Consider the following 26,159-nt stretch of genomic DNA (forward strand, 5'->3'; position numbering starts at 1 on the left):
TTCGTCGGCCCTCCAGTCCACTCGGCAGCCTCAGCGATGCCATCTATCCTCATCCGGGGTCCTCCAGTTCCTGCACTAGTGGGACAGCACACCTCGGGCCTGCTCTCCAAATGCTGGGTTGTGGCCCTCCTCTGTTGGGGAGACACCACCAGCACCTGACTGGAAACCTGCTGCCTCCACAGTGCAGCCGTGGACTAGCCATGCCACGGAGTACTTGTTATATGGACACTTTCAACACTGTCCCCTGGCTACTGCTTGCTGCTGATGGGGTGGACCTGCCTTTGCCAAATGGACTTCATATTGACATTCCAGCAGGGAATTCTTAATTTTTGTAAATATGATACTCATACGTAGGGGTGGCTGTTATGAATTCCCTGCCGGTGAGCTCAACCTGAACTCAGTGGTAGATGTAGTATAGTAAATGTAAATCCGAGACACTCCATATAGTGTATGTTACGTTTCATATGGTATGTATTACATTGAACACAAATGTAAACGCAACATGTAAAGTGTTAGTCCCATGTTTCATGAGCTGAAATAAATGATTACGGAAATGTTCCATACGCACAAAAAGCTTATTGCTTTCAAATGTTGTGCAAAAATGTGTTTACATCCCTGTTAGTGAGCATTTCTCCTTTGCTGACATAATACATCCATCTGACAGGTGTGGCATATCAAGAAGATGATTTAACAGCATGATCATTACACAGGTGCACCTTGTGCTATGGACAATAAAAGGACAAATCTAAAATGTGCAGTTGTATCACACAACACAATGCAACAGATGTCTCATGTTTTGTATAAAGTCCATCATCCATCTCGTATGATATATTACAAATTACAATTTGTTGTGGCTAACGCTAGCTAAGCTAGAGTTAAGGTTAGGATTAGGAGCTAGTTGAAAGAGTTAAGGTTAGGGGTTAGGGGAAGGGTTAGCTAACATGTTAAGTAGTTGAAAAATTGCTAATTAGTTAAAGTAATCTTTGATGAGATTCGAATTGCACACATTTTGGATTGCAAAATGTGTGCATATTTTTAAAACATTCACTATGGGTTTTTACAAGGTGCAGGCCAAGCCATTCCATCAGACATTCACTATGGGTTTTTACAAGGTGCAGGCCAAGCCATTCCATCAGACATTCACTATGGGTTTTTACAAGGTGCAGGCCAAGCCATTCCATCAGACATTCACTATGGGTTTTTACAAGGTGCAGGCCAAGCCATTCCATCAGAAATTCACTATGGGTTTTTACAAGGTGCAGGCCAAGCCATTCCATCAGACATTCACTATGGGTTTTTACAAGGTGCAGGCCAAGCCATTCCATCAGAAATTCAGAACGTGTCATCTGACAGCTAGATATACCTACTTACATTTTGGAAGCTAATAGGTTGCATTTAGTTGAAATATGAGACATAATAATTGTAAACAGAAGATAATATTAACATGTAAATATTATTGGTAACAGAATAAATATCAGTAGAATAACTGCAGATGAAATAATGCTGTAATTGAAAATCATAGATTAAATGTAGGCTACTGCCCTTTAATTTAAGAGCTAGAATAGATTATAGAGTATTTTGCCTTTCATCCAAGAGGTTATCGGTTCAAAACTCAACACTTCTGCTTTAGGTGATAAACATCAATTGCAGAATCCGAAGTGTAACGAATGTTAAGAAGTCTGTGGCTCTGGCGTTGTAGGTTTGAAACCAGTGCTGGCTCTCTATCATGGTTGCCTTAAAACTGAGCACTCTGTTGCTGAGCAAGTATTGGCTGCTGGGGTTAAAGGCTGCTGGGGGTAAAGGATGCTGGGGGTAAAGGCTGCTGGGAGTAGCTGTGACACGTAAGATGGCTGTGCCTTGTTGGCCGGAAGAAAGCAATAAGTGGGGAGTGGTTCACTCTGGGATTCCCCCCTGCGGATATGGAACAGTAACCAGCAGTGGTTATGGAGGAAAAAGTAGACACTTTTGTTCCGAACCACAGGATTAACCGGAGAAGGAATCCAATGCTTCTATCACCATCAGGTTAGTGCTACCAAAACCACATTGACCAGTCCAGGCTTGAATCTGTAACACCATGCTTCAAGGGCAAGAGCCACCAGCTACTTCAGACGTGGAAAAGATCCCAGCATAAATCTGTGAAGGTAAAATGGGGCGGGACTAAAGGAATAAGCTAAAGACTTCGACCAACTAGTCTCATTGTACTAGTCTCATGTAGCCATACCTCCAAAATCACATTGTTGTCATGCTGGAGAATTTGAGAATTTTGTATGAGCCAAAACAGAATGGTCTGCTGGGTTCCAGCGGCTACATTTTGATTGGATGTTATATTTCAAGAAACCTCCCCCACATGCCCTTAAAAGGGAAGCTGCGTGTAATGTTCTTCACAAGTCGATGAAGGCATTACAACTGCTCTACTAAATACATTTCATTATGGTGTGTGTACATACAGCCTATGTTATACATCAGCGATTTCCTGGGCATCCTCACACACTGTTCCTCCTATGGCACTAGTGGCTACCTTTAGTGCTCCGCCAAAGCAAGGCAATTGATTGGTTTGACGTGTTGTGAGGCATCAATGGTTTCCACCCACTTGTAGCTACTTTCTGCCCTGAACTTCACCAGGGCTGCGTTCAGTATGTTTCTACGTTCTGAAACGGTTCAATTGAACGTAAACGGTGCTGTACTGAACAACCAGTTGAAAAATGGGGAGGGGTTGTGGGTTGGAGAATGCTGTCAGCATGGCCACTGCCCTTTACAAATAAAAATATGTCATTCATTGCTTCAAGCCACACCTCGCTACACCCACCAAACGTACCTCGAAGTCTGTTCAAGAACATTTTGGGGAAACGTGTCATTCAGTACAAAACGATGCACAACATAGCAAACGTTCAAGAGAAGTCAACACATCTCTTGCTTCCTGAATAGGGAAGCTTGGTTCTCAACAGGGCTAGCCTGAGTAACAATACCATGAGGTTGACCTGCAACAAAGCACTCATGTATTACGTCTCCCACTGCAACTGTAGAACACATTCACATCAACATGATAAATACTAGACTATAAAAGCACATATACAATCCATTCCTTCTGAAGGAATTTCACAAATTGTCAGATCACAAAAATCATCTAGTTAAGTAAAGCTCAAAAAACGTTATACTACACATGTTCCTGTGTTTTTCAGAACCATGTAAGAGGTAAATAAACTACACATTCCTATCCAATACACTCAGAACATTCCAGAGTTCTGGAGTCTCAACTATTTTTACAATACCTTAGTCCCCAAATCCCTGATGACACCACTTGCAGTTCTTCTGACACCATGATGAGGTCAGCTAAAAACTAAGGGGATGTGGCTTTCATGCAATTCAATATTTAAGAATTGGTTAAAAATAGGTTACGTTTAGTGTCCAGGTTAAGGATGATGAGATGAGGCTTCATGCTAGTACACCCATCTTCAACATCCATCTTCGCTTCCTCTACCTCTTCAACATCCATCTTCGCTTCCTCTGTCTGGACTTGGACCTGATGCTGCTTCACCAGATCTCAAACCTCTTGTCTGTCAGGAACGGACTTCTGTCCTTGATTGTGTTGCTGAAGAGCCTGTAGAGAAGAACACTATCATCGTCATTATTAGTTTTAGAACATTACACTACAGACAACCATCATTAAATAGTTGCACCCAGAAAAAGAGACCATATGATCTCAAGTGCACACACAAACTGACATCACACACCGTACGGTGCGGATTGAAGTGTTGGTGGAGACCAGTTGGAGAATTCTGTCGGTCAGAGCATCAGTGATGTCATTGTGACTCAGGCTACAATACAGAAACAGGAAGAGAATGAAGGATCAGACATTTGTCATGTAGTCACATGGACACACACACAGAGTGAAACCCACTCACTCAAGGACTTCAACTCTGTGCAGGTGTGTGAGCAGGGGCTGTAGATGGCGGTCTGTGAGTTGGCAGTGGCTGAGGTCCAGTTCTGAAAGCCCCTCTGAGTGTTCCAGAACTAGAGCCAGAGATCCACAAGCCTTTTGGTTCAGCCTGGTCTCACTGAGGTCCAGCTCCCCATCCAGGGCTCTGCACAGGGACACTGCGTGACTCAGAACCCCCTCTTCAATCCCCTCACACACATGGTCCAGCAGCTGAAGTAGCAGAGCTTTGCTGGGGCTGAGGGGACAATAACCACAGATAACATTATGAGACAGCTCTAACTCCTACTTTTATAAACTAGTTTGTCCTCGTGTATCTAACCTCAGCTTGACAATATGCAGGATGGGAAGCAGCTCTCTCAGTGCTCCATGCTCCACCTCACAGTCTGTAAGGATGAGCTGCATCTGGGGCTGGTTTCGGGACTGGTTCTGAACCAGCTGTGTGCAGTGCTGGCTCTGCTTCAGAACAGAGTTTATGGCCCTACAGTGGTCAGTGGTCAGACACAGCGCTTCCCCCTGGTCGTGTGCTGACAGGTCCACAAAGGAGGAGCAGGAGAAGTCCAACCTGTGCTGCAGAGCCCTGAGCAGCTCTGCTGCTGCTGTTGTTATTGCTGAAGGTGGTGATAGTGCCCCCTGCAGGATCTGAGAGGCAGCGCAGGAGTGGAGGAAACTCAGCAACAGCATCCTGTCAACACTACAGCAGGAGAGAGAAAGAGCGCGAGACAGGATTCATTTCACACCAGCACACAATAAAACACTGATAAAACACACTACAACTCTGTGATTCACGTCAACTCCCACGCGTTCCCCTTCAATTCCACCCCTGAGGGTAAGGTAAGTGCATTAAACTAAGGTTAGGGTAAGTGGTTAAAATCAGTCTGACAGTGTAAAGCGTCACAGTTCTATCCATTCTAGAATGGTCAAAGAGTGCCAACGAAACCTGAGTTGGGAGACTCTGTCCAGAAGAGGCAGGATGCTCTCTATCTCCCCCGGTGGTATGGAGGTCCACAGCAGGTTGACTTTGACTTGGTGGCTGTGCTGCAGGGTGAAACACAGCGCAGTACAGTCCACTCTGTCCAGCTCTCTACTGTTCAGGTTGATCCAATGGTCTGAAGACCTCAACAAACTGGACACACAGTCACTGGCTCTACTGTCATAGATCTGTCTGATGGTGGACTTCACAAAGCTGGAACTGAGCCTGCAGAAATATATAGAATGGATTGTCATGGTTGTGTTAAGGTTATAAAAAGGTTAACTCACATAGCAACAACTATCTGGGTAGAACATTAAGAGTTAAAGTCTATCGATATTAAATAAAGATCAAACACCTCTTGAATATAACCCTAATGATAATACAGAGTATAACTCAAAATATTGTTGCTGTAAAATATTTGTTCTCTTCTTTCTAAAAAGTCTTTAAATATAAAATGAAGTTCACTCACCTCTTGAATATAACCCTTCCCAGAAAGGGGAGAAGATCTGAGATGTTCTTCTCTAGAAGCCTGTTCTTCCTGAGGTCCACTGTGATGTTGTGGGTTGAATGCTGCAGCAGAGAGAGAAGCACCTCCCAGTCCAGCCTACAGGAGGTCAGGTCTCCGCCAATCTTCTCCAGGAACCACCGAGTCAAATCCTTGTCCTGAGCTTCATACACAACTACAGCCAGCTGCTGCAGAGTGTCTGAGTGCAGTCTAGGAGGTTGGAACATAAAGGCAGTAAATAACACACATATAAATCAGAACACATACATAAGTTACTACTTCTACCACTTTTTAAAAAACAACAGCTTCAAACTGACCTGAGAGTGAGAGGGCCTTGGTGACAAAGTAGTGTGATGACAGAGTGACCCTGGATGCAGAAGTCAGTCAGGTCCAGACACTGCACTGTCCAGAGTCTCAGCAGGGACGCCACACTACTCAGAGCCCTGGATAACACTCTCTCTGGTGGCTGGCTGCTCTTTAGGACCAGGGAGAGCTCTGGGACCGTCAGTGGAGAACCCCCTCTCCCTGTCCTCCTAGCCAGTCTGGCCAGTCTCACTGCCATGCCCACATTCAGCCTGGAATAAAATGAAATAAACTCAAGCCACTTTTAAACAGAGAAACCTTCTCAGATAAAATGCACAATAAGAAATCAAACTAAATAGACCTGTAAAATCGAGCTTACAAAACATACCTGACCTTGTGTAGCTGTGACACATGTGTGAAGAGATGCGAGGCTCCTTTCAGAGAGATCTTGCTGGGGGTGAGAGTGAGGTCCACTCTGGAGGCACAGAGGCCAAGCACTCTCACCACAGACCTGCAGGTTTTCCTGGGTAACTGTCCTCCCAGTGACAGGGTGGAGCTCAAGGCCTGGAGGAGAGAGGCCAACTGCTGGGCATCCTCTCTGGACCTCACAGGGATGGATTCACACACACGCTGGAAGAACCTGTCAGAATCACAGCTGAAACAGCAGAACATGAGGGACACATAAAATCAAACGACATTTAAAATAAATTAATATTGAACTGTCATATGGAAACGTAATACCATGTGATGTTACAGAGAAAGTTAAATAATATGCCATGACATAACGTAATACGAGTTTTATAGATCAGGTATTCTGAGTAAACATTGAGGTTTCATGTTACAAGATTTCATAAAGACACATCACTATTAGCATCACATAATCACTAACCACATACATTATGTTCAGACTCACCTCAGCTGTGAGATGTAGGGCAGACACTGAAGGAAACTCCTCACTTCACTCTCTTCATCTGACCAGCCTTTCAGCTCTACTGGTTTCTTCTCTGGTTGGAGTTTCAGCACTTCTAGGAGGAGGGAGACCTTTCTCTTTCTGAGGTCTATGGACCAGACTGCAGGAGCTGACTGGTAAACTGTCTGTAATGCTGGAAGGACACTCCTGCCTGTTTGAGTCTCATAGTCCTTCACATGTGAGCACAGATCCAGCAGGAAATCACATTGAAACCACTTATCCTCATCATCCCCGTCACAGAAAGGGAAAGTGCTGTAAGTACACACTGATGATACCAGCTTCAGTGTCTTCTCTCCTGACTGCTCCTCCCACTCTGCTGCTTGAGACAGGAGACCCACCAGGAACTTGATCAGCTTTGAGGGATCAGACCACGATAGATAGAAACTGCAACAAGGACAGTAACAGCTGATTCAGACATGGATGGACACATGAAACCAGTCATCACTCAAATATATATGAAGTAGTTATACATTTACATAATGTGCTTCTGTTTTATGAAAAAATGTATTATTTTAGAGAAATTCAAAATATCTATGTGTGACATTTTGCAATGCAACATGTTCATTCAGGAAATCTGAGTATAAATGTTACCAGATTCACAAACATTTGAACTTTTATATTTACCAGGTTTCTAAAAGACAATAATCACTAGCATCACATAATCACTAACCACCACACATGTTCAGACTCACCTCAGCTGTGAGATGTAGGGCAGACACTGAAGGAAACTCCTCACTTCACTCTCTTCATCTGAACAGCCTTTCAGCTCTACTGATTTCTTCTCTGGTTGGAGTTTCAGCACTTCAAGGAAGAGGGACGACTTTCTCTTTCTGAGGTCTATGGACCAGACTGCAGGAGCTGACTGGTAAACTGGCTGTAATGCTGGAAGGACACTCCTGCCTGTTTGAGTCTCATAGTCCTTCACATGAGAGTATAGATCCAGCAGGAGATCCCATTTCCGATCGTGATAAACTTCAGACAGTGACAACACTTTCTCTACAGTTGTTTGTATGGTTTCTCTCTCATGGAGGGCTGTTTGAAGACACAGATTCAGTAGGAATGTCTTCTCTCTCTTTCTCCACTCTTCAGGGGATCCTATCTGATCCTGTGGTTGAGCAAACCTGAACAAACAGTTTAACATTAAAGAGATGAAGAAAGTGTTGGATGGAGGATATGAATTTTGAATGGTTCCATTATTGTAGATAAAGTACAACTATCTCTCTGCACTCATCATGCACTTCAATTGTTCCGTAGACTACAAAGTAAGATTGCATCTTTTCAAAACAGTATGTGTATACTTAGCATATTAGGCTAATGCAGAAAGCTACAAACAAACCTCTCTGAAGGGAAATAAAGGGACAGACAACTACAATCCATGAACTGTACTGATTCAACTCACCTCAGCTGTGAGATGTAGGGCAGACACTGAAGGAAACTCCTCAATTCAATCTCTTCATCTGACCAGCCTTTCAGCTCTATGGATTTCTTCTCTGGTTGGAGTTTCAGCACTTCTAGGAGGAGGGAAGCCTTTCTCTCTGAGAGGTCTATGAACCAGACTGCAGGAGCTGGCTGGTAAAGTGGCTGTAATGCTGGAAGGATACTCCTGCCTGCTTGTTTCCTATTGTACTTCACATGTGAGTACAGATCCAGCAGGATGTCATATCTTTCAGTTTGATTCACAGAGAACAGTGACAGCAGTGTGTTCACAGCACCCTGGAACGTTTCTCTGTGACATAATCCTGCTTGTAGACACAAATCTAGTAGGACTGATTTCTCTTCTTTCTCTAGTTTTTCAGGGGATTCTCTCTGATCTTGTAGTGGGGTAAAACTGTGAACCATAAAGCATAAGAAAGTCTTTGTTTAGATACTGTAAATACAGGTAGAAAGTGACTGCCTCTTTTACAGGCTAAATGCTGTTGCCATGTGTCTATCTTGTTGTATTGTTGCAGTGACTTCTTTGTCTAGATATTAACCTCTTGATATTGTTCCTATTTACATTGACAACCTATGTTTTTAATCGACTTAAATGAATTAATAGTCACAAAGACATTGAATAAATATGTACTGGCAGTGTAAACACTCACTGGAGTTTGTTGATATGTGTTAAACACTTTAACATGGTCTTGCTGAGAGCCTCACTGAGAAGAGTTCTCCGATCCCAGTGTATACAGAGGTTAACCCTCTCTAGGCTCTGCTTCATCACTTCTTCTGCTCTCTCAAACACTCGTCTTTCACCCTGGAATGGAAGGTGCAACTCATTTCCACAGAGCCCAAGTAAGCTAGTGAAGTCAATGTCTGCCTCACTGCGCAGCAAAGTTGTCCAGAGTTGACACAGCATTGAGGGGTCAGATCTATGATCAGAAAAGGGTTTTAAAATAGAGTTTATTATAATTACATTTGTCAAAAAGTTTCAAAGTAGCATGAAACAGAGGTGTTTATAACTCAGTATCTGAGTGGAGGAGAATACAACATATAAATGCATCAAGTTTAGGATAAGGTTTGCCTTTTATTGACTAGTTAATTGGAAATAAATTGGTGCATTAGATAACTAAATTACACAAATACATAACACAAATATTACCTGAGATATCGGACATTCTTCAGAGAGCCCAGTATCAGCCTTAGTCCTTGGTCTGACACAGTGCAGCTGTTCAGGTCCAAGTCAACCTTTCTCTCTGCAGACTGACTGATCATATAGGAGACTGCACAGCACTGGTGAGGATCAAGATGTTCTTCATCCAGGTCTAGATTGTAGTCCAGTTTGTCCAGAAGAAGCAAACAGGCCTCAGTAGACTGAGATTCATACAAGCACTGACATAAAAACAGAAGATCTCTCTCAAACTCAGGAGCACCACCTTCTGCATGATCTTGGTTTGCTTGAAGTGGAAGAAATGTGTTCACCACTTCCTTGAAGAACCAATCTGACGTCTTCTTGATCTGTTGAGCTGGAACTAGACCATTTACCAATGGAATATTCCTCTCATTCAGAAGCCCACACATGAAAGGAACCATGTGTTTTGTGTGTTTCCATTCTTCAGTCTGGCACTTCTGTAGAACCTCTCTGATTCTGTCTGGATTCTGTAAGAGCCAAAGGGCACCAAAGAACTCCTGCATTGTGTAATGGAGAAATGCAGAGTAAGTGTCTGATACTGTGGGCTCGACCATAATCATAAGAGCCCCCAAGAAAGAAAACTGGACACTGCTTACTTCGCAGCTCAGTTCTGTCAAGTTCATCGTTTTTTGCTGTGTTGCATCGAAAGCCATTTCTGCTAAAGACAATATTTTTTCTCTGTTTTCTGCGAGACACTTGTCGAGATCATTCATCTGTTTGCCACTGTGTTTTAGGATGCAGTAACGGAGGATGTTGATGTACATCTTAGTTGTAGGCCATGGCTGCTTAGAAGCCTCTGGGGTGGAATAATACATGCAGGCAACCACCATCAATGCATACATCGGGACATGGCACAGACTGAACAACTCTAGGTTGTTTAACACAATGCTCAAGGAATCATGGTTTGGCGTAGGGTTAGGCTCAGCACTCAACATCTTTGTTAAGTAAGCCCGGATGGACTCATTACTGAACCCTTTCACCTCCACTCTGAACGAGAGCCAGTCTGTCAGGAAGTCTCCTGATGGAACCTCTGGTCTGCATGTGATCACAATCTTTGCATCAAGGAGGAGGTCCTTGTCCACAAGTTTCTTTATCACCGAATGAGAGGAGAGGTCTGTGATTCCATCAAAAATGATGACAACGTTTTCAGAGTTCTTCTTAATATCCTGTAACACTTCTTCTCTACTTTCTTCTGGCTCACTGTACATGTTAAAGAGAAGGTCCTCCAGTCTCATGGGATGTGTGCTGGGTGAAATGTCTCTCACATCAAAGTAAAACATGTAATCTAGTTCTCTGTGATCTTTCTGTGCCCAGAGGTTCAACATTTGATGGGCGACTGCGGTCTTTCCAATTCCAGGTTTTCCAACTAAGAGGATCCTTCTCTTGGGTGTTTTAAGCAGGTCAGCCGGGGACGTTTCCTGTTTGGCCACGGGGATGAAGCTCTTTAGCTTTTTAGGGCGAACTTTCTTGCATCTTTTGCTCTTCGTTTCGATTTTAGAGAGAGATGAAGGCACGTCTGTATCTAACACAAGAGGAGTGTAAGAGAAAGTCACCTCATTTCTACACCTCTCTGGTAGGAGACTACAGCTTTGTTTCCATGCAGCCTCTGTGATCTTTCGAGCTTTACATTTCAGCTGTGACTGATATCTGTGACAGGGTTTTGCACCTAAAATAATGATACAAAGGAAAAGCGAGAGTAAATGCATTGTGCCAACAGAAACCCTGTCCACCCGATGCACACAGTAAGCTAAATCAAACGCACCTAAAAAATATAGATTTTCTGCCCAGCCAATTGTATACTATGTACTGGATACTAATTGTATAATATAATAATCACTTGCCAACAAGGTAGTCTGTCATCTCTGGGTCTTCCTTGAAGGGGAAACAGCTGATCCATTGCTGTAAGTCAGCGTTGTCTAAAGTCCTCTTCCTTGTGATGTCTAGAATCATCAGTAACTCGTAGCATGCAGCTTCTCCTTTGGCCGTGACCCAGTCCAGTATTTTTCTGGTTTGATCAAAACGGTCAACTTCTGCCTGAATTTTACTGACTTCCTCCTCCTGAAGAACCTTGCGCTGGAACAGGTTTTCCACAATGAGGGACAGATTCTGGAGCCTTTCAACAAGGAGTCTCCTTCCATTTTGAATGTACTCTAAAGCAGATTGCCTTGTACAAGCCATGTCACAGGGTGTGATTCTGCCTCATCACTGGTATGTCCCAACATGAAGGATATCTAGAAGATAGTATATAGTCAGTCAATAGTAGAACAATCAAATAATGAGTAGGTTTATTTACTCAAAAAAATCATAACCTTCTATTTTGAAAAAAAAACATACACCAACTGAATGTCAATGTACCTATGACAATGGATTAAAACAAGCTTATATTTGGGGTTCTGATTGGGTTCGACCAATGATGTATGACAGTTCAACTATGGTCATTGGGCATGTATTAAACTCTGTCAACCCAGAAGTCAAATCTTGCACTTCTGTAATAACACATATTAGAAATTGAGAATTTCAGTGTTGTCGAAAAACTACCCTCTAACAACCCCCCCACCCCTCCTCTTCGCGTGAACCCGCACGCACTCAACTCTTCATTGGTGCGACTTGTTGCTAGTTGAGATTTCTGATCACGTTAGGCTGCATTTCATTTTTTATTTCGGCTTGATCGCAGGGGGGCACTAATAATGTGAAGTTTGTTCCATAGAAAGTATTTGACTCTGATGTGTGCCACAGAGTATTTGACTCTAGCCACAAAATTAAGGAAATTAGAAGGGGGGAGGGAAGGGGAGAGAATTTCCTTTATTTTTTTTTAGCAAGTCAAATACTTTCTGTGGCACACATCAGAGTCTAATACTTTCTGTGGCACACATCAGAGTCTAATACTTTCTGTGGCACACATCAGAGTCTAATACTTTCTGTGGCACACATCAGAGTCTAATACTTTCTGTGGCACACATCAGAGTCTAATACTTTCTGTGGCACACATCAGAGTCTAATACTTTCTGTGGCACACATCAGAGTCTAATACTTTCTGTGGCACACATCAGAGTCTAATACTTTCTGTGGCACACATCAGAGTCTAATACTTTCTGTGGCACACATCAGAGTCTAATACTTTCTGTGGCACACATCAGAGTCTAATACTTTCTGTGGCACACATCAGAGTCTAATACTTTCTGTGGCACACATCAGAGTCTAATACTTTCTGTGGCACACATCAGAGTCTAATACTTTCTGTGGCACACATCAGAGTCTAATACTTTCTATAGAACAAACTTCACATCAGGATAGGCAACCCGAACTTAATAATTAATGTATGTGTGTTATATTAAACAGAGGAGTGAGTAAAATGTAGGCAACAAATAAACATTCCAGAACAACTACTAGTCGAATAAGACATGGGAGAGATGACGAATTTTGGCAAAGAGATTTATTTATAGACTAATACACTTGAAACAAATAGCCAAACCGAAAACTGCAGACATTATTGCCTCCACCGCGATCAAACCGATATGAAAAGCAGCAGGACCAGCTCATGGAAAGAGCTGTTGTTATGTACAGTGTATATGTTCCATGGGTAAATAGTCACAAACTTGACAAATAATTCCTATTTAATAGTAAAACAAATAGGTAGATGGACAAAGGCTGGGCACAGAACACATGTGTTGGTTTCACAATCCGTTATCGATTGTTAGAAAAGCCTTACCTTGTCCCCAAAATCTTTTGCGCGTCTTATTGCAGTGAAGATTTAGATATTTTTACTTTCACTTATACTTCCGCGTACAGATACTTGTATGTGTAGTGTACAGAGATGAGGTAGTCATTCAAAAGTCATGTTAAACACTATTATTGCACGCAGAGTGAGTCCATGCAACTTATTACGTGACTTGTAAAGCACATTTTTACTCCTGAACTTATTTAGGCTTGACATAACAAAGGGCTTGAATACTTATTGACTCAAAACATTTCAGCTTTTCATTTTTAACTAATTTGTTCAAATGTAAAAAAAACACAAGTTTACTTTGACATTATGGGGTATATTGTGTGTAGGCCAGTGGAAAAAATCTCAATATAATCCATTTAAGATTTAGGCTGTAACAAAACAAAATGTGTAAAAAGTGAAGGGGTGTGAATACTTTCTGAAGGCTCTGTAAGTGGTAACATCCGATAGATGGATAGTTCACTATAGTGTAGTACAGAAATGATGGTGGATAAACCATTGTGAAATCAACCCTTTGATCCCAAATCACTAGTCTATCTTGTTGTAAACGTGTAAACTGCATTTGTACCATGTATAACAACAGGGTTCCCCTATAGGCGCGCCGGGATTTTTATGAGCCACAAAAAGAACACAAACACACATAACAGACTTTAGAAGAAGGAAATCAGGAAATCAGCCCAAAGTGATTTTAATTTAGGAAATCTGTTCCCAAGTATTCCCACGTATAAATAGATACATGTGATCGTATCCCCATGTAATCAAGGTTTGAAATCATTCTGTTTTTGTCAAATACTTTATCTATTTGAGATTCTTTAGGTCAATTTGAAGTGTACAAATGATTTCTAACTATGTTCTGGCTTCCTGACCATCCACTCAAAGAAAAATTGGGTTGAATGTAATTGGGGAATTTATACCATAGGAATGACTCTACATACCTCCTCGGAGTTTGGAGCAGTGTCTTGCAAATGAAGTCATATGTCAGAATTGAACACGTTTTGTTATTTTTCAAGAAAGAGTGTTCATGAGGCCCAAGTGGCGTTCATTTCTCATTCAGGAATATTAAGGTGAGGCTTTCCAACAGCTGGAGAATTGAGATTACCTGGGGTCTCAGATAGTACATCTAGCTGCTGCTCCTCAGTAGGGGTGGGGTCAGCTGGAGAGCCATAAGGGCTGGGAGGCTCCAATGACACTGGTGCAGTCGGGAGGTCAGTGAACTCCTTGCGAAGTCTCTCAATATCTCTTCTGAGGTCCTGACAGAATACAGTGGAAAACTCCATGATGAGAAAACATCACCAACTCTACAGTAAAAACAATGAAAAAATGTAATGACTAGTAAATAGTAGCAAAATTCATAGCAATCACCTGATTTTCTCTGGACAACTCCTCATTTTCTACTTTAGCCATCTCTGCTAATGTTTTCTTTCTCCTCAATGATTCTGCGTAACTCTAAAAGTTGCATCTGGGAGGAGAGAACAGGCAACTCGTGATCAGCCAGGAGAATAAGGTTAGTGTGTTCTCTATTCATTTACAGGTGGACTAACTTCACAGAACAAACAACATATTGATAAACAAAAATCATATCCATTTAGTGGATCGGAAAATTCAATAGTGTCTAAGATATCCTTAAAGCACCTCTAGTGTAGGCCTCCTGAGTTGCGCAGCGGTCTAAGGCACTCTATTGCTGTGCTAGAGGTGTTACTACAGACCCGGGTTCATTCCCAGGCTGTCCCACAACCAGGGTTGGTTAGGTTACTTTCTGAATGTAATCTGTTAGTTACCTGTCCAAAATTGTAATCAGTAACATAACTTTTGGATTACCCAAACTCAGTAACATAATCTAATTACATTCCATTAGTTTTAGATTACTTTCCCCTTAAGAGGCATTAGAAGAAGACAAAAATGTATCTTACCAATTAAACAACATCTATTGAAGGATAAATCAATGTTAAAGTTTACATAGCTGGCCATATACAGATGTTAAATGTTACTTTATGGGTTGGTTATGTAGGCTTCTTCTAACCCATCTACTACATATAATAATACGATTAAATGATATCTTTACATTAAAAACCAAAGTATATTAGAATTCCAGTCATTCCAATAAATGTTATACCCTTTGATATCTTGATAATATGCAGCTGTTTAAAAGCCAAATCTACTGATGAAACAATAACAAAACCGAACCCCGCCTCTGTTTTGGTAAAAAAGCTGAGGGATGGGCCTGGAGAAATGTAACCACTCTTGGATGAACAGACAGAGCTACGTATCCAAGGACTGACCATCCATGATATATATTTTTATTTTAACCTTGTTATGAGGCTACACAGTGTTTGTTTACATTTACAAGGTTTACAAACATTGGAATATTTTGGGTTCCCATGGAGTGTGACCGTTGAACTAAGCTCATGAGGGATTTATAAGTTATATTCTTCAAGAATCAGTGGATATATATATATCCACTGTATATATATATACGTCCAAAAATGGATGTAACAACTACAGATTGCCCCTTTAAGTCTATCAAAAATGTGAAAGTTTGAGCATGTGTCCATTAGGCCTATGGATTTCTCTTTGTTTATCAGCATGAATTAGATTGAGCAATACAAGCCCCACTTTTATTCCATAGGTTTGGATCTGCACTATGCAACTGTTGCAAGAGCGCATTTTTCACTGGCTGTCTAGTGAACTGTGATTGATAGGCACCTTAAACCTCTTGAATTCAACCATTATTAGGTTCGAATACACATTTAAATTTGTGAACAGCCATCCACAACAACCACAATCAGTAAGGTGCAAATAGCTAAATGAGATACCAGCAGTGTGATTCACATCAATGCGCTATGTAGATATCAATAATAAGTGATATCTGTATCGCCGTAGACGACACCACTGCGGTCATCTTTACCTCCAAGCGTTTATTCAACTTGGATAATCTTTGGATGCCGACAGCATTGGCACCAAGACAAAGCTTGGACTGTAGCCTGCAAAAGCCTATTCCTGCTCTTTTCCCGCAATCCATCAAACACCTTTGGCATGTCATCATAGTGGTCTACTTGGCTCATCGTGCTCTAGCGACACCTTGTGCCGGCCCGGGAGCCTGGAGGCTGACCCCAGTCGCCAGTTGAACAGTGTTTCCTCCAACACATTGGTGTGGCTGGCTTCCAGGTTAAGCTGATGGTTGTTAATGAGCGAGGTAAGGCGGAGGACGCATGACTCGACCTTTGCCTCTCCCGAGCCCGTTGGGAAGTTGCAGCGATGAGACAAGATCAAAATTCGGGAGAAAAAGGAGAGTAAAATACATTTAAAATATATAAATGCACCTCTAGTTTGCTGCTCTTCTGCTTGGTCTGAGCAGACGTCATGGAAGTGCTCTCCATGCGCTCATAGACCTCCTCCAGTTCCCTCTCGGCTTTCTCTGCACGTCTGCGGGTGTTGTTGGAAGCCTGGTGCAACTGTGTCCGAGCCTCCTGCAGATTCCATGACGTTGAATGAATTGGTCAACTAGTCTTTTAAAGTGTGTATGTGTGTTAAAAGCATTCACTCTCATTGATTACTCTGCTGAGTGGGCTGACCTGTAGAAGTTGAATGTAATCCCCCAGTCTGCGGGTCTCCTGCTCAGATTTGAGCCTTGGGGTCAGCCTGTTTACACAGACACGAGGGCATGAGGAACCACATTGGTACACAAGTGTAAAATAAAATCCAAGACAGCATGATATCATTATATGACTGGAAAGGTGTTGGACTAGAACGCTATGTTCCCATGCATTGAATGGATTGCTTCAGACAAGAATGACTCACTGTGCAATCTCCACACTTTGGACCTCAACCTTCCCTTTCAACTCCTCTTGCTCCTTCTACAGCTGTTGGATCTTGATCAATGCTTGTTCATATTTTTCATGAATGGATGTCAGAGACTGCAGCCATTCATGGAAAGAAACAGTTAGAAATAAGACAAGGAGAGAGAAACCATTGAAAAGCATTGATGGTATTCAGCTGTATAGTGTAGAGCCTACAGCTGTCAGATTGTATTTAATTTTTTACTACTAATGATAATTAGTTGTAGTAGTACTGGTAGTACATATATATAAAACATACATTCTCATTTCCATTCTGACACATGACTAGGGTCTAGAAAGGCAGCCTGGTCTCATAGACTACACGTAACATAGTTAATGTAAATCCAGGACACTCAAATTAGTATGATATATTACGACAAGACAGATGGTTACTTCATCACAGATAACTTGAGTATTTTAGCTAATTAGAAACGTTTCAACTACTTACTACTTTTTAGTTACTTTGCAGCTAACCCTTCCCCTAACCTTAAGCCTTTTAGCCTGTTTGGGATAGGGGGCAGCATTTTCACATTCGGATGAAAAGCATGCCTAGAGTAAACTGGCTGCTACTCAGGCCCAGATGCTAATATATGCATATTATTAGTAGTATTGGATAGAAAACACTCTGAAGTTTTAAAGCTGTTTGAATGATGTCTGTGAGTATAACAGAATTCATATGGCAGGTGAAAACCTGAGAAAAATTGAACCAGGAAGTGGGAAATCTGAGGTTTGTAGTTTTTCAACTCATTGCCAATCGAATATACAGTGTCTATGGGGTCATATTGCACTTCCTAAGGCTTCCACTAGATGTCAACAGTCTTTAGAACCTTGCTTGAGTATTTTACTGTGAAGTGGGGGCGAATGAGAGGGGATTGAGTAAGGTCTCTCCCAGAGTGCCATGAGCTGATCACGCGCGTTCACGTGAGAGGTAGATTGCGTACCATTCCATCTCTAAAGACAAAGGAATTCTCCGGTTGGAACATTATTGAAGATTTATGTTAAAAACATCCTAAAGACATGTTTCTACGGACTGTAACAAAACTTTTTGACCTTTTGTCTGCACCTAGTGATCGCGCCTCATGAATTTTGATTACTGGGCTAAATGCGCGAACAAAAAGGAGGTATTTGGACATAAATTATGGACTTTATCAAACAAATCAAACATTTATTGTGGAACTGGGATTGTTGGGAGTGCATTCTGATGAAGATCATCAAAGGTAAGTGAATATTTATAATGCTATTTCTGACTAATGTTGACTCCACAACATGGCGGATATCTGTTTGGCTTGTTTTGTTACCTGAGCGCTGTACTCAGATTATTGCATGGTGTGCTTTTTCGGTAAATTAAAAAAATAATCTGACACAGTGGTTGCATTAAGGAGAAGTATATCTATAATTCTGTGCATAATACTTGTATCTCTTATCACACACAAATGTGTCCTTTATGGTGCTCCAGCCCACCTGCACAATAATGCAGTTATTAAACAATCATGACTGACAACATTGGAATACCTCCCTGACTATGGATATTTATTATTGAATATAGGTTAAAACAATCCATTTCATAATGTCAGATGAAACAGATCACATGTGAATATTCATGACAAAATGTATATAATCTAATCTTGAATACCCAAGCCCAGTCTCTGGGGTTCGGTTTGATGGTTGCTGTCAGAGAGTAGCAGCAAATCACCTGCAGCATTCAGTGTGTATGAGTGGGTGATTACCTGGGAAACATGTGCCTGCACTTTTGGCGCTTTCCATTGACCTCTGAAATGGGAAATATAGCTAAATGAAAACAAGCAGGCCAAGATGCTCATAAATTTTTTAAAGGTTGAACTAAACAACCGAGGTAAAGACAGTTTCAGATTAGATATTCAACGGAAATTCGCCTGTAGTTTTCCTTATGTCCACCAACAGCAGTTAGGGACCGTCAACATAGTGACAAATCAACATTTTCACATTTCAATAGCTATTTAACCATTACCATTAATTTAAGTTGTTAACTGAACCCTTAGGCTATATCTCTTCTCTGGCAGCACACATTGTCCATGGGTCGGTTGTTTAGAAGGCCAACAATTTTATATTACATAAAAATGTAATTAGCATACACCATCATGTTTATACATTCTGATGTACTAGTAACCTGCGATTACTGTATGCCTCGCTGTATGTCTCTCTCAAATGTCAATATGCCTTGTATACTGCTGTTCAGGTTAGTAATCATTGTTTTAGTTTACAATGGAGCCCCTAGTTCCACTCTTCATACCTCTGATACCTCCTTTGTCCCACCCACACATGCGGTGACCTCACCCATTACAACCAGCATGTCCAGAGATACAACCTCTCTTATCATCACCCAGTGCCTGGGCTTACCTCCGCTGTACCCGCACCCCACCATACCCCTGTCTGTGCATTATGCCCTGAATATATTCTACCATGCCCAGAAATCTGCTCATTTTATTCTTTGTCCCCAACGCTCTAGGCGACCAGTTTGATAGCCTTTAGCCGCACCCTCATACTACTCCTCCTCTGTTCCGCGGGTGCTGTGGAGGTAAACCCAGGTCCTGCATGTCCCCAGGCACCCTCATTTGTTGACTTCTGTGATCGAAAAAGCCTTGGTTTCATGCATGTCAACGTCAGAAGCCTCCTCCCTAAGTTTGTTTTACTCACTGCTTTAGCACACTCTGCTAACCCTGATGTCCTTGCCGTGTCTGAATCCTGGCTCAGGAAGGCCACCAAAAATTCTGAGATTTCCATACCCAACTATAACATTTTCCGTCAAGATAGAACTGCCAAAGGGGGAGGAGTTGCAGTCTACTGCAGAGATAGCCTGCAAAGTAATGTCATACTTTCCAGGTCCATACCCAAACAGTTCGAACTACTAATTTTAAAAATGACTCTCTCCAGAAATAAGTCTCTCACTGTTGCCGCCTGCTACCGACCCCCCTCAGCTCCCAGCTGTGCCCTGGACACCATTTGTGAATTGATTGCCCCCCATCTAGCTTCAGAGTTTGTTCTGTTAGGTGACCTAAACTGGGATGTGCTTAACACCCCGGCAGTCCTACAGTCTAAGCTAGATTCCCTCAATCTCACACAAATCATCAAGGAACCCACCAGGTACAACCCTAAATCTGTAAACAAGGGCACCCTCATAGACGTCATCCTGACCAACTGGCCCTCCAAATACACCTCCGCTGTCTTCAACCAGGATCTCAGCGATCACTGCCTCATTGCCTGTATCCGTTACGGATCCGCAGTCAAACGACCACCCCTCATCACTGTCAAACGCTCCCTAAAACACTTCTGCGAGCAGGCCTTTTTAATCGACCTGGCACGGGTATCCTGGAAGGATATTGACCTCATCCCGTCAGTTGAGGATGCCTGGTCATCCCTTAAAAGTAACTTCCTCACCATTTTAGATAAGCATGCTCCGTTCAAAAAATGCAGAACTAAGAACAGATATAGCCCTTGGTTCATTCCAGACCTGACTGCCCTCGACCAGCACAAAAACATCCTATGGTGGACTGCAATAGCATCGAATAGTCCCCGCGATATGCAACTGTTCAGAGAAGTCAGGAACCAATACATGCAGTCAGTCAGGAAAGCAAAGGCCAGCTTCTTCAGGCAGAAATTTGCATCCTGTAGCTCTAACTCCAAAAGGTTCTGGGATACTGTAAAGTCCATGGAGAACAAGAGCACCTCCTCCCAGCTGCCCACTGCACTGAGGCTAGGTAACATGGTCACCACCGATAAATCCATGATTATCGAAAACTTCAACAAGCATTTCTCAACGGCTGGCCATGCCTTCCTCCTGGCTACTCCAACCTCGGCCAACAGCTCCGCCCCCCCCCCCCCCCCTGGACCCGTACAAATCAGCTGGGCTTGACAATCTGGACCTTCTGAAACTATCCGCCGCCATTGTCGCAACCCCTATTACCAGCCTGTTCAACCTCTCTTTCATATCGTCTGAGATCCCCAAGGATTGGAAAGCTGCCGCAGTCATCCCCCTCTTCAAAGGGGGAGACACCCTGGACCCAAACTGTTACAGACCTATATCCATCCTGCCCTGCCTATCTAAGGTCTTCGAAAGCTAAGTCAACAAACAGGTCACTGACTATCTCGAATCCCACCGTACCTTCTCCGCTGTGCAATCTTGTTTCCGAGCCGGTCACGGGTGCACCTCAGCCACGCTCAAGGTACTAAACGATATCATAACCGCCATCGATAAAAGACAGTACTGTGCAGCCGTCTTCATCGACCTGGCCAAGGCTTTCGACTCTGTCAATCACCATATTCTTATCGGCAGACTCAGTAGCCTCGGTTTTTCTAATGACTGCCTTGCCTGGTTCACCAACTACTTTGCAGACAGAGTTCAGCGTGTCAAATCGGAGGGCATGCTGTCCGGTCCTCTGGCAGTCTCTATGGGGGTGCGACAGGGTTCAATTCTCAGGCCGACTCTTTTCTCTGTATATATCAATGATGTTGCTCTTGCTGCGGGCGATTCCCTGATCCACCTCTACGCAGACGACACCATTTTGTATACTTCCGGCCCGTCCTTGGACACTGTGCTATCTAACCTCCAAACGAGCTTCAATGCCATACAACACTCCTTCCGTGGCCTCCAACTGCTCTTAAACGCTAGTAAAACCAAATGCATGCCTTTCAACCGTTTGCTGCCTGCACCCGCACGCCCGACTAGCATCACCACCCTGGATGGTTCCGACCTAGAATATGTGGACATCTATAAGTACCTAGGTGTCTGGCTAGACTGTAAACTCTCCTTCCAGACTCATATCAAACATCTCCAATCTAAAATCAAATCTAGAGTCGGCTTTCTATTCCGCAACAAAGCCTCCTTCACTCACGCCGCCAAACTTACCCTAGTAAAACTGACTATCCTACCGATTCTCGACTTCGGCGATGTCATCTACAAAATAGCTTCCAATACTCTACTCAGCAAACTGGATGCAGTTTATCACAGTGCATTCCGTTTTGTTACTAAAGCACCTTATACCACCCACCACTGCGACCTGTATGCTCTCGTCGGTTGGCCCTCGCTACATATTCGTCGACAGACCCACTGGCTCCAGGTCATGTACAAGTCCATGCTAGGTAAAGCTCCGCCTTATCTCAGTTCACTGGTCACGATGGCAACACCCACCCGTAGCACACGCTCCAGCAGGTGTATCTCACTGATCATCCCTAAAGCCAACACCTCATTTGGCCGCCTTTCGTTCCAGTTCTCTGCTGCCTGTGACTGGAACGAATTGCAAAAATTGCTGAAGTTGGAGCTAACCGATCGCTGCAGTTGTACATAGTCTATCGGTAAATAGCCCACCCAATTTTACCTACATCATCCCCATACTGTTTATAGTTATTTACTTTTCTGCTCTTTTGCACACCAATATCTCTACCTGTACATGACCATCTGATCATTTATCACTCCAGTGTTAATCTGCAAAACTGAAATTATTCACCTACCTCCTCATGCCTTTTGCACACAATGTATATAGACTCTTTTTTTTTTTACTGTGTTATTGACTTGTTAATTGTTTACTCCATGTGTAACTCTGTGTTGTCTGTTCACACTGCTATGCTTTATCTTGGCCAGGTCGTAGTTACAAATGAGAACTTGTTCTCAACTAGCCTACCTGGTTAAATAAAGGTTAAATAAAAAAATAACATTTTTTTTTTTAAATGACCTAGGTCAGGAATCATAAACTAGATTCAGTCGCGGGCCGATTTTTGGTCAGGGGGCCGAAACATGATTACAAAACATTTGTATACTGAAAATTGACAGGATCAGATATAATATTTTACTTAAACATTATAATTTCAAACCTTGCCTACTTTTGTATACGATCACATACTGTAGCCTATATCGCTCTATTATGCGGGGAAATACTTTGGAACAGACCGGTGATTTTCTGGTGTTTTTAGTATGTTATGTCCAACCCTATTTACTTTGTGTTATGTTCGCAAAACCTACGTTTGACTTTCATTTGAAATGTGTTGTGTAATTTATAGGTTTCCTACCGACCTGGCTCTCATATTTAACATAGTCCAAATTGTTTGCAGAAGGCGTTTGGACGTTTATAAGATTGTCAGGCATACAATTCTAACTCAATACCTTATTCGGAATTGTTTTATTATGTTTAGCCTAATCAAGCCATTAACATTTACTGCAGGTACAAGGCCACAAATAAAAAACACTGAGAGAAAACGACTATGAAAGTAAACGCAATTCTGTCATTATTACGATCAAATGCGTTATGCTGTTTAGCTCAAATAAATTATTTAAATGCTTAACCTTACATGAAGTTTGGACTGCCACTGCCAACTCAGTGCAGTGTAGCACTCGCAACTCAAACGTCAGATCGGAATAGGCTAGGCGACTTGGTTTGTTCAAGACAACCTGGAACTCGAAAATAGGACATCTCCGACTTCAGTGCGTTCAAGACAACCGGGGACTAGGAAAAAACGCGCTCCAACTGGGAAATAATTTTGAACGGTCATCCAACTCGGAATTAGAAGTCGGAAATTCGGCCATCAACCGATTTTTGTCTAGAAGGGATACAGCTTTTGTCAAAATTCCCTTATCATAGCAGGTTTAGGAGAGCTTAAGCAGCAGGTTAGGATAATTAACGTAACAGGTTAGGAAAAGTGTTAGGGTTGGGGTTTGCAAAATGCACCCCAATTATTTTTTTAAGTCAAATTGACAAACTGTATCACATCTAGAAATGACTGCAGCGTTTTATCTCTCCGACTTCTCCGCCCAAAGATCACTGACATCCCAGTCTGAGCTTGTTTTTTCAGAGTTCTCAATTGTCTTGAACAAACCATGCGAAAAGCATACTCAAAGTCTCTCTCCTCACCTCCTCAAAACACTAACCATTTTCCTAACCTTAACCTCAGTTTCCTAAACTTCTACTTTAATGATACTAACCTGCTGCGTAAATTCATACCACTCAGGAAGGACTCGTTCTGTCTCCTAGAGATCAACATAATTTAGTGCGAAAAGTGCAAATCAATCCCAGAACAAGAGCAAAGGACCTTCTGAAGATGCTGGAGGAAACCGGTACAAAAGTATGTATATCCACAGCAAAACAAGTTCTATATCAACATAACCTGAAAGGCCGCTCACCAGGGAAGAAGCCACAGCTCCAAAACCGCCATAAAAAAGCCAGACTACGGTTCGCAACTGGACATGGGGACAAAGGTCATACTTTTTGGAGAAATGTCCTCTGGTCTGATGAAACAAAAATAGAACTGTTTGGCCATAATGACCATCGTTATGTTTGGAGGAAAAAGGGGGAGGCTTGCAAGCCGAAGAACACCATCCCAACCGTGAAGCACGGGGGTGGCAGCATCATGTCAGGAATTGTGAAAAACTGATGTCATTTACAAAATTGCCTCCAACACTCTACTCAGCAAATTGGATGCAGTCTATCACAGTGCCATCCATTTTGTCACCAAAGTCCCATATACTACCCACCACTGTGACCTGTATGCTCTCGTTGTCTGGCCCTCGCTTCATATTCGTCGCCAAACCCACTGGCTCCAAGTCATCTATAAGTATTTTCTAGGTAAAGCCCCGCCTTATCTCAGCTCACTGGTCACCATAGCAGCACCCACCCGCAGCACGCGCTCCAGCAGGTATATAATACATGATATGACTCCCACCAGCATTAGTGTGATAATATACTACATTGTATGACTCTGTATCATGCTATATGATGTATGTGTGAAGTCACAGGTTCACAATTTTGGATGTGGTAAAATAAATTGGGATCCTGTTCATTTACATATACACTACATACAGTTGAAGTCTGAAGTTTACATACACCTTAGCCAAATACATTTAAACTCAGTTTTTCACAATTCCTGACATTTAATCCTAGTAAAAATTCCCTGTTTTAGGTCCGTTATGATCACCACTTTATTTTAAGAATGTGAAATGTCAGAATAATGGTAGAGAATCATTCATTTCAGCTTTTATTTCATTCATCACATTCCCAGTGGGTCAGAAGTTTGCATTCACTCAATTAGTAGTTGGTAGCATTGCCTTTAAATTGTTTAACTTGGTTCAAACTTGTCAGGTGGCCTTCCACAAGCTTCCCACAGTAAGTTGGGTGAATTTTGGCCCATTCCTCCTGACTGAGCTGGTGTAACTGAGTCAGGTTTGTAGGCCTCCTTGCTCCTTCCTGAGCGGTATGGCGGCTGCGGGGTCCCATGGTGTTTATACTTGCGTACCTATTGTTTGTACAGATGAACGTGGTACCTTCAGGCGTTTGGAAATTGCTCCCAAGGATGATCCAGACTTGTGGAGATCTACAATCTTTTTTTCTGAGGTCTTGGCTGATTTCTTTTGATTTTCCCATGATGTCAAGCAAAGAGGCACTGAGTTTGAAGGTAGGTCTTGAAATACATCCACAGATACACATCCAAATGACTCAAATGATGTCAATTCGCCTATCAGAAGCTTCTAAAGCCATGACATCCCTCTCTGGAATTTTCAAAGCTGTTTAAAGGCACAGTCAACTTAGTGTATGTAAACTTCTGACCCACTGGAATTGTAATACAGTGAATTATAAGTGAAATAATCTCTCTGTAAACAATTGTTGGAAAAATGACTTGTGTCATGCACAAAGTAGATGTACTAACCGACTTGCCAAAACTATAGTTGGTTAACAAGAAATTTGTGGAGTGGTTGAAAAACTAGTTTTAATGACTCCAACCTAAGTGTATGTAAACTTCCCACTTCTGTGTATTTCACTGGTCAGCCCCAAAGCCAACTCCTCCTTCGGCCACCTTTCCTTCCAGTTCTCTGCTGCTAATGACTGGAACGAATTGCAAAAATCACTGAAGCTGGAGACTCATATCTCCCTCACTAACTTTAAGTATCAGCTGTCAGAGCAGCTTACCGAGCCCTTAACCAACAGTGCAGTTAAAAAAAGAGTTAAGAACATATTTACCAAATAACTTAATTGTTATAGATTTATTATAGGAAGATATATATTTTTAAACAACATATGATCATTGATAAACATGTATTATTGACATAAAGGAAATATGATTGATTGTATTTCAAAAATATTTGATATGATAAGGTCATATGATTGATTGCATATAGATTGCCATGTCAAATCATCATTAGGCCCATTGTGAAATATAGCATCTTCTTCCTATGAGCTCTGGCACCATGGTGTGGAATCTCCACCAACCGGGTGACACTCACTCCTGGCAAGCTCGCCAAATGTTAGGGTTCGTTTCCTTGTTCCTTGTCAATCATTGGTGAAA

The 26,159-nt window shown here is 42.3% G+C and overlaps 1 protein-coding gene and 1 long non-coding RNA gene across 2 annotated transcripts; both read right to left on the bottom strand.

The window, feature by feature from the left end:
• Nucleotides 1–1,434: 1,434 nt before the first annotated feature.
• On the bottom strand, nt 1,435–11,246 carry LOC109877531 (uncharacterized). Its single transcript, XM_020469770.2, has 14 exons — nt 11,138–11,246; nt 9,267–10,962; nt 8,770–9,036; nt 8,085–8,513; nt 7,378–7,806; nt 6,629–7,069; nt 6,104–6,370; nt 5,730–5,987; nt 5,377–5,622; nt 4,875–5,132; nt 4,257–4,628; nt 3,903–4,172; nt 3,732–3,815; nt 1,435–3,598 (listed from the first exon to the last, which is right to left on the bottom strand). The coding sequence occupies exons 1-14, from the start codon at nt 11,244–11,246 to the stop codon at nt 3,532–3,534; spliced, it is 5,193 nt and encodes a 1,730-aa protein (XP_020325359.2). The 3' UTR covers nt 1,435–3,531.
• Nucleotides 11,247–13,275: 2,029 nt separating this feature from the next.
• Nucleotides 13,276–16,984, bottom strand: LOC116364347 (uncharacterized). Its single transcript, XR_004207945.1, has 6 exons — nt 16,819–16,984; nt 16,593–16,659; nt 16,341–16,487; nt 14,383–14,479; nt 14,120–14,270; nt 13,276–13,978 (listed from the first exon to the last, which is right to left on the bottom strand). It is a non-coding gene; the product is annotated as an uncharacterized LOC116364347 (long non-coding RNA).
• Between the last annotated feature and the right edge of the window lie 9,175 nt (nt 16,985–26,159).

Source organism: Oncorhynchus kisutch, unplaced genomic scaffold, assembly GCF_002021735.2.
Source record: "Oncorhynchus kisutch isolate 150728-3 unplaced genomic scaffold, Okis_V2 scaffold1050, whole genome shotgun sequence".
Classification (NCBI taxonomy): Eukaryota; Metazoa; Chordata; class Actinopteri; order Salmoniformes; family Salmonidae; genus Oncorhynchus; species Oncorhynchus kisutch.

Bases quoted from the DNA above. Each gene is read 5' to 3' on its own strand.
- LOC109877531 (XM_020469770.2), bottom strand. From the start codon at position 11,246: ATGATTCTAGACATCACAAGGAAGAGGACTTTAGACAACGCTGACTTA. The intron at 10,963-11,137 runs GCAAGTGATTAT...TCATTATTTTAG, and splicing joins GATGACAGACTACCTTGTTG to GTGCAAAACCCTGTCACAGA. The intron at 7,807-8,084 runs GTGAGTTGAATC...CTGTTTGTTCAG, and splicing joins CCCTACATCTCACAGCTGAG to GTTTGCTCAACCACAGGATC.